Source organism: Paramormyrops kingsleyae, chromosome 15 (genome assembly GCF_048594095.1).
Source record: "Paramormyrops kingsleyae isolate MSU_618 chromosome 15, PKINGS_0.4, whole genome shotgun sequence".
Lineage (NCBI taxonomy): Eukaryota > Metazoa > Chordata > Actinopteri > Osteoglossiformes > Mormyridae > Paramormyrops > Paramormyrops kingsleyae.
The window spans coordinates 22,054,455-22,069,165 of record NC_132811.1 but is presented as its reverse complement, the minus strand read 5'-3'; the positions used below and the strand labels follow the sequence as shown (position 1 = coordinate 22,069,165).

Sequence of the window (14,711 nt, the reverse complement as noted above, 5' to 3'; positions counted from 1 at the left end):
TATAGATCTTGCATTTCAAAATTGGAAGAAAAAAACTGAATACAAAAATACATTTTCTTGTTTTTTAATACAAGTACATACATCCACACACATTAACTACGCATAGTTCACGTTAATATGCAGTTATAACCTATAGTGTTTTGTATTCATCTGTTATTAAAAACTAAATGTTTCACCAGCACTTCAAAAACAATTCAAAGAATCGTGAGGCAGAACGGGACTCTGGGGAGTCAGTGTCAAAGGGCATGCAGTCACACGTGGACGGTAAGTGTTCTCGGATATGTACATACACATGATATACTCGGCTATGAAAGACGCTAAAGTAAATCATTTCGCAACTTGCTAATTTGATTAAAGCGTTCGTAACGCGCTCCCCGTGACTGCGCACAGCCGGCTATTGTGCGACGCGGCGGCTTTAAGCGCCGCGGGGGCGCGCTTGGTGACCGGGCTGTTTTGCGGACCGGGATGCGTGTCGATGAGGAGCTAGGACTGCGGCGGGGTCGGAGCTGTGCCGTTTACACAAGTAAGTGGCCGGATGGGGGGAAATGCGCAGCTCAGCTGATCCTTTTAAAGCCGCGATCGTGCACCGGATCAGCCTGTAGCCCCCGTACTGTGCCGCGGAGCAGTTTACGTGCTTGCTTCCCCCAGTCTGCTGCGAAGATCGCCACTTCCTGCCACTAAGTGCGGCAGTGCTCGGAGTTTCTCCCAGTCTCTCCATCCTGTAAACAGCTACGCCAGGATCGGCCGACCGTGCTTTCCTGTCCGATCGGGTTCCCCCGATGCCGCCTGGCGGCGTGAGTCCGGCAGAGCCGCGGCCGGGGTTCGCTTCGTGTCACCGCCCGTTTCCTTCCTGTCCAGCTTAGCTAGCTTGTCCGACACGGCACTCGACTGTGTGATTTTATTTTTTTTATTATATACCATCTTAAGTTTCTCGCTAATTTAATGACAGCGATAGTTTGGCATGGTCATCCCGTCCGTGGGCACTGACCTGGCTGTTTAAACAGCGTTTCCCCAGGAAGGGCTTGGAGCGGACTTATATCGACAGGGCTGTGCCAGATTTTATTTATCTCCGTGGTCCTGAGCTTTGAAATTCTCAGGTGAGAACTTTCGTGCAATAACACAAAATAAGTTTCCTTGATTTTCTGTAAAGGTATTCAGGGGTTAGTTAATTTGGTTATGGGCTGCCACCCCAAGAAAAAGTAGCATAATATTAAAAATTAAAAAGCATATCATCTTTTATAAGCATGACATGTTGGAGTGAGTGAGGGTCTGTCTGTGTCTGTCTGTCTCTATCTATCTATCTATCTATCTATGTATCTATCTATCTATCTATCTATGTATCTATCTATCTATCTATCTATCTATCTATCTATATATATATATATATATATATATATAGCTAGCTAATATATATATATATATATCGCAGTCTAGTCCTATACTGGGGGAAAACTAGGCCAGGTGATTTGTTTCTTCATTGCTGTCAAAAGGTTAAACCGGATGAACAGGTCTAAATAAGGAGTGATACAGAAATAGCAGGAGATGCAAGACAGACAATTCTGGCAACAAAAGTGTATGTAAAATGCAGTATCCCATAACATTGCCCAAGCAGAATATGCACTTTTATATAGGCAATTGTGAAGTTGGAAATAAGTTGAGAGGTCTGTCGACTGCTCCTGCAATGTTGCCCCCGGTCGTACAGTATTGTCTGGAGGGTTGGTAGTGTCAGGAAATGCGATAAACAGCTGGTTTGTGGCATCTCAGCACTGCAGTGTTCATGTGTGGTTGGATTATGCCCTAACCTGCTTTTGCATGAAGAAAAAAAAAAAACAGCCAGAATGATGCAAGTTTGGCTGGAGATTCGTTCATGCATACATTACGTCGTGCAAGGCACTACGTTCGTTCACAGGGAGACTATAGATGGGACGCTTCTTGATGCCCTTGCTGGTTTATTCATGCGCCTTTCATGAGAAATTAATAAGAAGCAAAGTGACTGTTAACACTTTTTATTGTTTTAGGCAAAGTTAGTTGTCTCATTTAGAAACTCTGTGTGTCTTTTGAAGCTGGCATCACCACATCTTTGTCTGACCCATCTCCTTTGTGAATGACTTAACTCGTGGTGAGTGTGGGTGTGTTTCTGATTCAAGGAGTCTGTTTTTCCTGAAATGGCAGCAGGCTAGGTGACTTCTGGCTACACACCCATGTCGCGTGTGGTTTTGTCTATAGAGGCATGGCAGTTTGGCCATTTTCAGTGCTGGGCACATGCTGACTGAAACTCTTACCTGCTTCAGTACCAGAGTCTCTATCCTTTTGGATTGTTTAGCCCTTAGTTGTAAATTGAATAGGACAGTAACTCCAAGGTTGCGGAGCCATTATCCTTAGATACAATTATGATGCATACCTAAACTGTTAATTACAGTTGCAAAGGGGTGGAAAATTTCTGGAAACTTTCCTGAAACTTTCCATTGCGTGGGAAGTTAAGCTGAGAGATTTTGGAAATATCCCAAGTTGGAAACTTATCATTGAAATTAACAGGAATATATGGGAATTGACGGGAAAATTCCCATAATTTTGCAGCTCTAGTTACCAGTAATATCACTTTTCTGTAGGCTCTGTCTCTGAGAGTGGGCTCCTCTTTGATTATAAGCTACAATATTAGAGTATTTGGTTAGGAACCATTGTTTTTCTTTGTTAATATTGGTCATATGTGAAGTGTGCTGTTCTGTTTTATATCCTTGCACTTTCAGAAGAATATGCTTTTGCTGTGTTCTTAGAATAGGGTGTTGAAACAAACCCAGGGTGGTCTTGTGTAAATGTAGAAAGAGTGTCACCATTCACTTGCAGTGAGTCTCCTTTAAAAAGGCCCTTAAATGGCAAATTGTTGAAGATTCAGCCTTTGTTTTCCTCTTTTCTGGTTCCTCAGTCTGAAGTTTGTTGTAATTGAATGAGAGTGATGGCTACCACATGACCACAGTCGATTACAGCAGGAAGGAATGTGGCTCACAGATATTGCATGGTTACCAGGGTTTCTGGCGGTCATTTTGTGGTAGTGTCCAGGTCACTGAGTGTCCGTGACCTTTCAGGGTAGCCATAGCGTGAAGCTTGTCGTTTTGTTAATACTGTAGTTTATTTATGGGGATGCAGTATTTCCAAGGGAGATTTCACTTGACAGAACATCAGTACATGAGATGTCCCTAAGGTGCTATTAAATATGCTTTGGAAGATGCTGAATTTAAGTTCCTACTGTTTTAGTATCATAGTGATCAGCTGCTTATATGGGTCACTAAGTTTGGGACCAAATAATTCCTGTACAAATACAGTTTAAATAATTTGCATATAGTAATCAAGCAGTCTGCTTATAGTGTTCATTTTGGGTGTTTTTATACATGACAACATATTGTAAAAAATAAAACTATGGTAATTTAAATTTTTTTTTTTTTTTAAACTTTGATAGGCCACGTTCGCCTTGCCGTAAACCGTCTGCTTCCAGTTATCTACCTGTGCTGCATGCACAGAAAACATTATGGGAAAAAAGAAAATAATTTTCTCTCAATAACAAATACAGACTCATCAAAGCTCATGACAAAATGCCGAAAATGAGCTAATGAGATTCAGCAACAGAAATACAATAAGCTGTATTTTATGTACATTACTATACTGTATTGTTCCATATTTGAATTTTACACAGTTCAGTAATTTAATTTGCACAGTACTGTAATTTGAAAAGCATTTGAAACAGATGTAGGTGTACTATGTTTCGAAAGAGTCAATAAAACTCAGCAAATAGCGACAATGTCCATTTCGTTACTTTATAATCATGTAATGAATATGAATTAGATGGTAAACTCCCTAAGGAAAAAAAAAGTCTGTATTATATTGATTATCTGCTTATAATGATCACTTTCACCTGGACAGATGTGATCACTATAAGTGGTTTCCACTGTATTTGTAGATTTACATCTGTTTTGAATACATTTTTTAAAAATAAGTTTTTAGCATTACTCATTACATCTTCTGTTGTAGATGGACGCTCAACTGCTTTGCGAAACTCCCATCTCTCTACCCTTCGCTTGTCTTTGCCATTGACCTGTTACGTTTAATGTTTGATGATAACGCTCTAAAAAGAAAATCTTTGTTACATTTGTGGCATTTCATTGGCATTATCAGTATAACTGCTTGGTCTTTAAATGTGTGTTTTTGTTTTTAGGGCGTTGCCTGGAGATTTTTGGAGCGCGTTCGCCCTTAATTGCTAGGTAGCTTATTTTTCCGTTTAGGATTTCGGCAGAGTGACTTCTCACTCTCTAGGTCTCTTACAAGTCATGATTACCGTGATGTAAGTATATGGTTTAGTTGTACGATAAATCCACAATGATTATTTTCATCCTCTAAGTAATAAGTACCTTCTGCTGTAAATGCATGGAAAATTGTCTTAGTGGGGGTTGTAATTAACAGATTGTCAGTAAATATCATAAAGCGATGGCATATACGCTACAGAAGGACCTCTGTGCTAAAAGACATGCTGATGGTGGTTTTGAAACTTGGTTTGTGTCAGACAGTGGTTGGTTGGGCATCCTTCTCAAGATAACTAATAATCCTGGCCAGTAATACTATTTGCACGACAAATATTATTTGTTTTGTTAAAGTGAAATCTAGTGGACATTATTAGTTGAAAATGTAGAATTTGTTCCTTTGATGGGTGATTGATGTTACTTTGTAAAAGGATCCTGCTCATTTTCCTTTGGATCTGACTGGCTTTTGGAGGCATCATGCTTATCGTCCAATGGTTGGCTGGTCCCTGATTCCCTCTTTGGTCTGTGGGCGCCTGTCTCCATCCCGTTGTGAGCACTTCGGAATCTGAAAGATACTTCTATTCAGCTGATTTTATTTATTTATTTTTGCTGAGAATAGAATTGAACGGTGATACTTTATTCCCATGGGGCAATGCTCTCTTTACTTACCGCTGTGTCCCCATGAGACACATGCAGGTGAGAGCAGGCTGGGGGGTCACAGTGCAGGGTCAGCCAGCGTGCGCCGCCCCTGGAGCTGGGGGGGCTTGTTTAACGGCTCAGTACCTCCCCCTTTATCCAACAGAAAGCCTGTGCGTCCTTTACAATGTGGTGGCGGATTATTTGCACCAGACGACACACTGCTGCAGCTTGACACTAGCAGTTGGCACTATCATTAGACCTTGGTGTTCGCTTATCAGCTTATGATCAGTTTTCATCCGTTTCAGGTGTTTTACTGATAAGTAACCGTTACGTTCTGAGCATTTTGGGTGCTTGATACTTTATGCCGTCACCTTAAGTGTCTTAATGGTTTTTTTTTTCCCCTCCTGTGGAAACTGTTTTGAAGAAGTGCTCTGCTTATGTCACTGTTTCACATTTAAATTTGTGTTGCTCGTGTATCTCTTTGCACACCTGCTACCGTCATGGCCTTGCATTCATGGCTTTGGACTTTTAAAAAGGGAATTTCTTAACAACCCCCCCCCCCCCACACTAGCATAAGTAATGCTCCGTTCATTAGTGTTTAAATGATTTTATTGTTTTTCGTCCCGTGTCGGCCTGTGGCTGTTGTTTAGACTGCCCGCTGGCTTTTCACAGCTCTGTGGGTCTGTGTGCATCTGAGGGTTTGAAAGTCCAAAGCAGAAGGGGGGGGGGAGCATGATGTGGCAGGGCAACTTGGGTGAATCCTGCGGTGTTTAGGACAAATGGCTCATCAAATTTTAGGTTATTTTGATTTTTCAAGGTCTAGTTCTGGGTGCCTGTCACAAAGGTCCCTTCTTCCCATAATGCATCCTGGCACCATCTCTTCCAATGAAAACATGATTCATCAAACTAGGCCGCTTTCTTTCATTGCTCCGTGGTCCAGCTCTGGTGCTCACGTGCCCATTGTGTAATGTGTACGCAGGGGTCACTATGGGCAGTCTGACTGGTCTGAGGCTATGCAGCCCCATAGGCAGCCAGCTGTTCTGTTCTGACACCTTTCTGTCACAGCCAGCATTAACTTTCAGCAATTTGTGCAACAATGCCTCAACTGTGCGATCGGGCCAGATGGGCTAGGCCACAGCTCCCCACGAGCCTCAGTGCGTATTGGGCTCCCATGACTAGTGGTGTAATGGATCATAGTTGATCCGTGATCTGTACGGTAATAATTTAAAAATAAGTGATAAATAATAATTCCATACATCTCTGTGTTACGGAAGTCTGTAGAGGACATGCATTCACAGGGCAGAATTCCCCATTTATATGTAGGAATTATATAGATTTTTGGTGGGAGTGCAAAAAAACAAACAAACTGCAGATTCAGTAGCATTAGCCTGGGATTTTTAGTGGAATTCACTTCCCTCTTTCTTTTGATAAATGACAACTTTTGTCTTCCTGAGATAATAACCTTTTTGTTTAAGTTGTGATCTTGAGAAAACAACGTTGGCTATGTTAAGATCACAAGAAAAGACACGAAAACATAATGGTGGATGTCCTTTGTGGACTTCCGTATGATGCAGAGCTGCAGTGCCAAGATACAGACAAAGCAGGTGTGTGTTCACATAAATGGGGCATATTAAAAGTTCCTCATTTAAGTGTTTTAATTAATGGAAAGCAAAGTTTATACTGTGTATATATATAATTAAAAAAAAAATTTTCTGATCCAAAAAAATGATCCGAGCCATGACTCAAAACCATGATAAGATCCAAACCATGAGTTTTGTGGTCTGTTGCACCCTAACCATGACCCCATTGCTGGGTAACCGGTTGACCTTCCTTGGACCACTGGACCACTTTTGCTAGGTACTGAACACTGCATACCGGGAACAGCCCGCAAGACCTGCTTTTATGGAGATGCTCAGACCCAGTCACAAAGGACGCAAAGTACATTTATTTTAAATGCATTTTGGAATGAAGGTGTTCATACTGTAACATTTCGATCTATAGGTCTTTCCCAGCAGCGTGGTTAAGAATGATCTGCTTAGGCTCGGAACAGACCGCGCGGGTGGTCTGTTCGGTGCAGCTGCGAAAAGTATTTATTTTCATTTTGGCGCCCATGATAACAGATTAGAGCAGCCACACTGCCTGCGTGAGACGCGCGGCTCAGTCGTCACGGCAGTGGCCCCTCGTCTAGGCAGTCGGGGTGGCACCTCACTCTCTCACTATCTCACTGCGCGGTAAGCGATTCTCCGCAAAAATAGACGGTTATAAGATCTGTTGACAGTCATATTGACATCATAAGAGCAACATTACATATCCAAAACCGTTCAGTACAGTTTCAATGTCTAGGCTGTATATAATACATAAAAAATATAGATAATTATTTTAACCACGTTGGCTATTGCATGTTGCTAATAAAGAAGTTCTGAGTGTACTATATAGTCAGAGCAGAAACCACAGTGTAGGTTATAATTGTATTATGACTAATTTAACAGAACAATAGGAGAAGCAGAGTAGTTTTCAGTGCCATCTTTCACTCTGAACGAGGGTAAACAAAAAGAACATGACTGCTTGCTGTTTGACACTGATCAACTAGACAATGTAGAAAGATGGCGCTTGCAGTAGCAACATTGCAGCAATGTCGGCTGTGTGGACAAATGCGCAGATCTGCGATGCAGCAGTTCAGCGACTGTTCTAGGTTCCCTTTACAACATACAAAAAAAAAACACAATGGTGTTTTTTGTTTTAAGGGTTTTATTGAACTTCAGATTGTCAATAAAACCCTTAAAATCAATAAACCCTTAAAACAGAAAACAAATGTAACAATGAAAGTGAGTATTTTTACTGTCCCATGAGATTCTGGGCCTCTTGACAAATCAGAGAAAGAATTTTTTAATCTTAAATTGGGTATGTGCTACAAGCTAAATAAACACATATTTGGGATTAGGCCAAAGACTTCTATATCCACCATTTTTTCGAGGTGCCTAGGTGTTAAGGTCACAAAGATACAGGCAATTGTCGACCAGGTGTTTTTGCGAGCAAAGGAAAAATCCAATTGAATTTCAAACCAGTGTAACTCCTACAGTACATGAGCTAGGACAGAGACATTTTAGATTTTTAATATTCGCCCAGGAGAAAACAAAATTCCACAAAATGGTTCAGTTCTGAGATGGGTGAGCTTGGGCAATTTGTTGAGTTGAGCCAGAATGACCCTTTATTTTGAGACTTCTGTTTGCAGTATTGAAAAAAGGGCCACCTGGATTAGGTGACGTAGTCCATGATGTCGACACTGGAAATTGTTTGACATCAAAATGTTTTAAGTCAATGTTTTTTTTTATTTTAATAAAATTATCATTATGAATTATAAAATGCTTCAATTCATTATAGCTAATGTTTTCCTTTAATTTCATGATGTAGTTATGGGAGTAATTCAAGTTCATCACAAACGAAAAGGTGGTTTTGCACTGTGCAAAGTTTTGATGGCACATCAGTCTAAGTACTGGCTATTCATGTTTATTAAATTAGCATTAGAATTGAGGGCTTTTCATATATTTTGTACTTGACGCTGCTAAATACATTCATTATTAAAGCCACAGAGCTGCTATTTTTTCCACCTGCACAAAGCACAACACAAAGTGGTTTTGCTAGTTTCGTAGCAGCGCGTTGCTCATTTTCCTGCTATGCACACGAATGCTGACGCTCCAGCGTACATCACCTAACAGTTCGTTGTTGTCAAAATGAACTTAACTCAAACGGTCAGGTTCATTTTCTGGTGGAAAATGAATCGTTTGGATTAATCAACCAATCGATAAAATAGTCGATGGATAAATCTTCAGAAGAATAGGCTTAGTGGCAGCCCAGTTGTAAATGTGTACATTGGATAGTTGCACATTTGCAAACAGGGAAGGAAACCCTGTGTTTGCATTTTGTTTTGACTACACTGTTTAAAAATGTGTTTGAGACTTGTGGCTTTGACTTAAAATTATCGTGTATTTTTATTTTTGGTCCATATCGCTGAGCCCTACGTGTGTCACAGTGCCGCTTACTCATCAAAATAAGCCAAATTCTTAAAAAAAACTAAGTAAATGACCACAAAGCATAGTTGTTGTCCATTAAACCAAGTACATGAGAATACATTTGGAATGGGAGGCATTATTATGACGATATGGGCTCAGAGATGTTATTGACATGCACAACATTAAGAACTAGATGAGCATAATTCCTATTTTCTGCCATAGAATTGGTTGAAACTTTGACAAGTGGCTGATCTAGCAGAATCAGATCAAGTTGGATTAGCATGAATACAAAGATTTGAGCAAATAAATGTACTACCATAGTATATGCACACTTATCTCCAGATTCTGGTTTTACAGTCACATTTTCTTTAGGCAAGCACAAAGCACCAAAATAGTACATTTTGAGGCCACAAAAAATGTATATAAATTGGACGTGTTAGGAATTTTGTGAGCTGTATTTTAGTATTTTGTGAAGCTCCAGGCATCTATGTACCATTATAGTACATCTTACCGGTCTCACTGTTACCTTTGTCATGCAAAACATTGGTCATAGTGCAAAAGAGAAATAGAACATAAACATTTATACATATAAATGACATTTGAAGATGTAGAAGACAAGGAAATATAGTTATCTGCCTAATTAGTGAGGAAAGATTTTGCAAGTTATGTGTGACGACTAGGACTCTGAGCATTCAGTTAAACGTAATTATTGGCTTTCACATTGCCAGGTGACCCATCCAGTACTTCTAGAAATTGCTGCGGTTGGGCAATATGGGGGGAGGAAGGGTTAGATGGATGGAGCTAGTGATGGGGCTGTCATTCCTACGGACCCCTTTGTAATTTTCGTAATGTTTTCCCCAGGTATAATTGTGTGTAAATGTATAATTCATCCAGGGTAGCAGAGTGACTGAGCAGTACTGGTGCATCACGGCCCCAAGGTTGTGGGTTCAAGTGGCATATATGCAGCTGAATTTCCCATAGTGCATCTGTGTGTTTGCCCTGCGATGCACTGGCATCTCAGTCAGGCTGTTCCTCTGCCAAGTGCTCTGTTCTTCCTGGGATAAGCTCCAGCCCCGCAGGACCCTGTCCTGGGTAAATGCTTGGAAGATGGATGACTAAAATTGATCTTTATTTTCTGTTTGGTTAATGTATTAAACATGTCCAAACTCTTGCCACAATCACACCTACAGCCAAACAATTGGGTGAAATGAGGGAACTGTGTTTTGGTTATGGTTGCTTATATTAAAGTAGCTTTTTTATTCGCAGGATATGTTGCTATTCTGCATATTCCTCCAGAAAAATAAGTGTACGGTCTTCTGAATAGGGTAGTTCCCACCGCCAGAGGCCCAGCACTGGGAAGACCAGCTCTGGGTTGCCATGGACGACCGCTCATCCCTCGGAAAAGTGAGCGGCTCCACAGAATCCGTGTCGACCGTCACCAGCGAGGAGTTTGTGCTGGTCCAGCCGAGCGCGGCGGGGTCGCCTTCCTGCTCCGAGGCCAAACCCAGACTCAAGGTGCCCCGGCGTGACTTTAAGCAGATGTGCAGTCGCACAGACTTGGCGAGTACTGATGTTTTGGTGAGTACTCATGAGGGTGTGAATGTTTCCAGACGGCCTGGAACGGGAGCGAGCAGCTGCAGAGGGCGATGGAGGAGGTGCTGGAGGACGAGGGGAGAGAGGAGGAGAGGCCCGCGGGAGAGCGAGGAGATACAGTAACGGGAACTCCAGCTAGTAACAGACAAACCATCCCCCATAATGTCCCGCTAGATGCAGCATCGGCAGGTCAGCCTCTATCCCGCTGTAAAACACAGTAAAAGGCCAGAGATTCTCTGACTGAAACCTCTACTGCCAAGCGAACGTCATCCTTCTGTTTTTAAAATGATGGTGATGATGATAAAATAATAACAATGTAGTATTATAATAATAATAAGAAGAATAATAATAACAGTTGTTCCATAAACAAGCAATAATAATAATAATAATAATAACAATTTCTATTTGTGGAACAGCTGTTGTCCAAGAGACCAGCTCAAAGTGCTTTATGAAGAAATTAAAGAAACTAAAATGATAAAAAAAAACATGCAAGATGTGTAAATTTTTCAAAAAAACGTTTTGACCCATTTTTAGACCTAACATAAACTAATATGATAAACTGATTGTTAAAGTTCCATTTAAGTTGAACAGCAAAATTGACGTCCATGCTTTAATTTAGTGTAAACAAATTGATGCTAATCTGAAAACATTAATGCCATTTTTCTGGGATCATTTTTATGTACTTCTGGAACTTTGTAGGGCTAATGCGGCCCTTGCAGTGGCAGTGAATGTAATGCGCTTTGATAGTGACTGGATGGAAGTGCAGTGCCAGTGAATGTAATGGGCTTTGATAGTGACTGGATGGAAGTGCAGTGGCCCTTTCACTGCGTGTTTGCCAGGTGACCTCGGCACCGACTTCCTCTTTCAAAAGGAACTTCCTCTCCCACATGAAACTCCTGCCGATTCTGACACGATTTCTGAAACATTTGCATACCCTGTTTTGTTTTCTGCAGTGCCGATAACGAGGGAGATATGGGGTGGGGGAGTTGAGCGTTTGCGTAAGAATGTATATCTTGGCCGTAACCCTTTGCCCCGCAGATGGTGAGTGTCCCCCTGTGCTGGAGGAGGACGGCGTGCAGTTTAACAAGCTCTCCTACCTGGGCTGCACGTGGGTGAAAGCCCCACGCAACGAGGCAGAGGCTCAGAGGGCCATGGCCACCCTGAAGGCGGAGAGTGCTGGCCCCGTCCCCGTCACCCTCTATGTCCCCAACGTGCCCGATGGCTCCGTCCGGTAAGACACTCGCTCTCAACATGCGTATCTGCTTACTTACCCTCACTCTCTGATTGTAGGCTTGACGGCCAGGTGGTCCTGATTATCCTGGTCGGGTTGATGTTCCTGTATCTCCTTCCGCTATATTCTCTTTCTGGTCTCTCCCCCCCCCCCCCCCCCCCCCGTATCCCAACGCCAAGGCTCTGATAAACCTAAGAAATAAGCCTGTTTGTTTCTCTCCTTTCCCTGTGTCGTAGTATTCTGTCCTGTCTGAGATTAATTTACCAAAGACAAACAAGCAGCCATTATTGTGATGCATGATGTGCGTAATCCTCATTGTCGTAACTATGTTGAAGGCATCAACATCTCGATAAGTTTTAAGTACTCACTGCTACTGGACATTTCTGAGAATGGGAAGATGAATTTTTGAACTATTTAAAAGGGTTAATTGCTTTTATAATTTATATGAAATGCAGCATCAGCTGAGAAGGACTTTTTTGTCAGTTAATAGTTGTAGATGTATAGATTCCTGCTTCAGACTTTGCGGAGCATCTATGTCTTTAAACCCCCTGAGAAACCGGCCTGTTGTTTCGCCGCTGCTGCGTCCAGGGTTGTGGACCAGGTGACTGGCACCGAGATCACCGCCCTGCCCATCTACAAAGTGCTGTTTTGCGCACGTGGCCAGGAGGGGACGCCGGAGAGCGACTGCTTCTGCTTCACGGAGAGCTACCGCAGCAGTGAGGACTTCCAGATCCACGTCTTCTCTTGTCACATCAAGGAGGCTGTGAGTGTCCCTGTGGGCTGTGCAGCTTGTCCCCGTCTCGGTATCCCTTTCATTCCCAGCTAGGGTGGTGGTGGTGGTTTTGTTGTGGTGCTGTGTGTAGTGACGTTGGGCCCCAGTGAGTAGCTCTATGGTCTCACACCTCTGGGGCTTGGGTAGGGGATAGAGGAACATGGCTTTGTGACCTGTGACTTTGGTTAACCAGTGGCCTGTGGTCTCTCCCTGACTTGCTCTCTCTCGCCCTCCCCCTCTGTACAGGTCTGCCGTATCTTATACAGCTTTTCCACAGCCTTCCGGCGCTCCTGTAAACCTGCTCCAGATGTGAGAGACTCCACTCCACCCCTCTCCCCAGACGGCGACATCTTTACTTTTGTGGTATCGCTGGAGGTGCGAGAGGATGATGGCAAAGGCAACTACAGGTCAGGAACCCCCCACCCCCCCCAAGTGCTTTGTTGTTGCCGTGGTGATGATGCTGGCCAGTCAGTCCAGACAGAATTAGCTGCCCCAGTCCTCTTGGTGTGTTAATTATTTTTTAACTATTATTCTATTCTACCTCTAGCTTTACTAAGCTGTATATTGCTTATTCAACTGTAATTAAAATTGAGTTGTACACTGCACTGAGCCTTTCTGATTTAAAAAATTGCATTTAATGCCATAGTTTTCACCTCTTTCCTATACATACATATAATTCATGTTTACCTGGAAATCCAGCCAGGTAAGCAGGTGTTCTCCACCCTTCACCCAGGACCCCTATTCTGTGTTTGACTTGCAGTCCCGTCCCAAAGGACCGCGACAAGTTCTACTTCAAGTTACGGCAAGGTGTGCAGAAGAAGGTGGTGGTCACAGTCCAGCAGCTGAGCAACACGGAACTGGGCATTGAGAGGTGAGGCCGCGCAGAACGTTGCGGTGCATGTGTGGCCTAGATGGCTCCTGCAGGTCCCAGTTCCTGCTGAAGGTGGTTGGCCATCACAATTGGACATAGAGCGATTGGGGAAATCCCGTAATGGCCATGGTTAGTTTTGAAAGTCAATTTTCTGGAAGTGAAACGGAGCATTATTACAATAAGAATGATGGTGAAGAAGAAGTGCTTCACTCTACACAGAAGTTACATGGACGGGAACTTGTTCCTCCATGTTGTGAAACATGATTAGGGCTTTTGCATCATGGACTTCAATTCTGCCTTTTATTACTGTACTCAAGGACAGATATTGGGTTTTTTGGCTGTATGGAAATGCCGCCCTTTAATTTGGGAGTGTAAGCTCAAGATCAGCTGTGGAAATTCAGCTGAACTTATGAGAAAGTGATGTATTTTGTTGATCAAAAAATAAGTTGAGAGTTCCATACTTACCCCTACCTGCAGTGCAGTTTAGGTGCTACTGAAGGTGAAATTTTAAAGGCAACCACAAGATGGCGCAGGGGTTCTAAGAAGAGCATGATGATTTTTTGTTAAAAGCATGGTATTAACTCTTGTGTGCTTTAGGTGCTTCGGAATGCTACTCAGTCCAGGCCAGAAGGTCCGGAACAGCGACATGCATCTCTTAGATATGGTGAGAATCCTGTTTTCCTTCTTTATTTTATAACCCTCTTTGCAAACAGAGTTGGGACGCCATGTAAAACATTAATAAAAACAGAATGCAGTGATTTATTAATATTATAAACTCATATTTAATTGAAAATAGAAGAACGACAACATTTAAAAAGTTGCAACCGAGAAATGTTATGACAAATATTTGCAAATATTTGATGCCAGGAACATGATTTAAAAAAAACTTATGGAACATTGGCTTGTTTTAACACTGTGCTGTATCACCTCTTCTTTTAACAACACTCTGCAAACGATTGGGACCTGAGGAGACCAGATGCTTGAGTTTTGAAAATGAAATCCCCTTCTTGCCTCATAGGATTTCAACTGCTCAACAGTTCGGCGTCTCCTTTGATGTGTTTTTCGTTTCATGATGTGCCAAATATTTCCAGTGGGTGACAGGTCTGGACTGCAGGCAGGCCAGTCTAGCACCCGGACTCTTCTACTACGGAGCCATGCTGCTATAATATGTGCAGAATGCGGTTTGTCATTGTCTTGCTGAAATACACAGGGCCTTCCCTGAAACAGGTGTCTGGATGGCAGAATGTGTTGCTCCAGAGCCTGTGTGTATATATCATTCAGCATTAATGGTGCCTTCCCAGATGTG

At 42.4% G+C, this 14,711-nt stretch overlaps 1 protein-coding gene across 3 annotated transcripts in view; it reads left to right on the top strand.

Moving 5' to 3' along the window:
- The first annotated feature begins 272 nt into the window (after window positions 1-272).
- rabgap1l (RAB GTPase activating protein 1-like) overlaps window positions 273-14,711 on the top strand; it is a 78,982-nt gene continuing 64,543 nt past the window's right edge. Inside the window, exons 1-8 of one of the 3 annotated variants that reach the window (XM_072699571.1) lie at window positions 273-523; window positions 10,263-10,453; window positions 10,549-10,720; window positions 11,570-11,762; window positions 12,351-12,525; window positions 12,781-12,941; window positions 13,295-13,405; window positions 14,003-14,069. In XM_072699571.1, coding sequence (XP_072555672.1) covers window positions 10,316-10,453; window positions 10,549-10,720; window positions 11,570-11,762; window positions 12,351-12,525; window positions 12,781-12,941; window positions 13,295-13,405; window positions 14,003-14,069 — 1,017 coding nt within the window. In that variant the 5' untranslated portion in view covers window positions 273-523; window positions 10,263-10,315. Of the gene's footprint in view, window positions 524-596; window positions 1,098-10,262; window positions 10,454-10,548; window positions 10,721-11,569; window positions 11,763-12,350; window positions 12,526-12,780; window positions 12,942-13,294; window positions 13,406-14,002; window positions 14,070-14,711 lie in introns of those variants that run through there. The other 2 variants (XM_072699569.1, XM_072699570.1) reach the window with 2 other exon arrangements.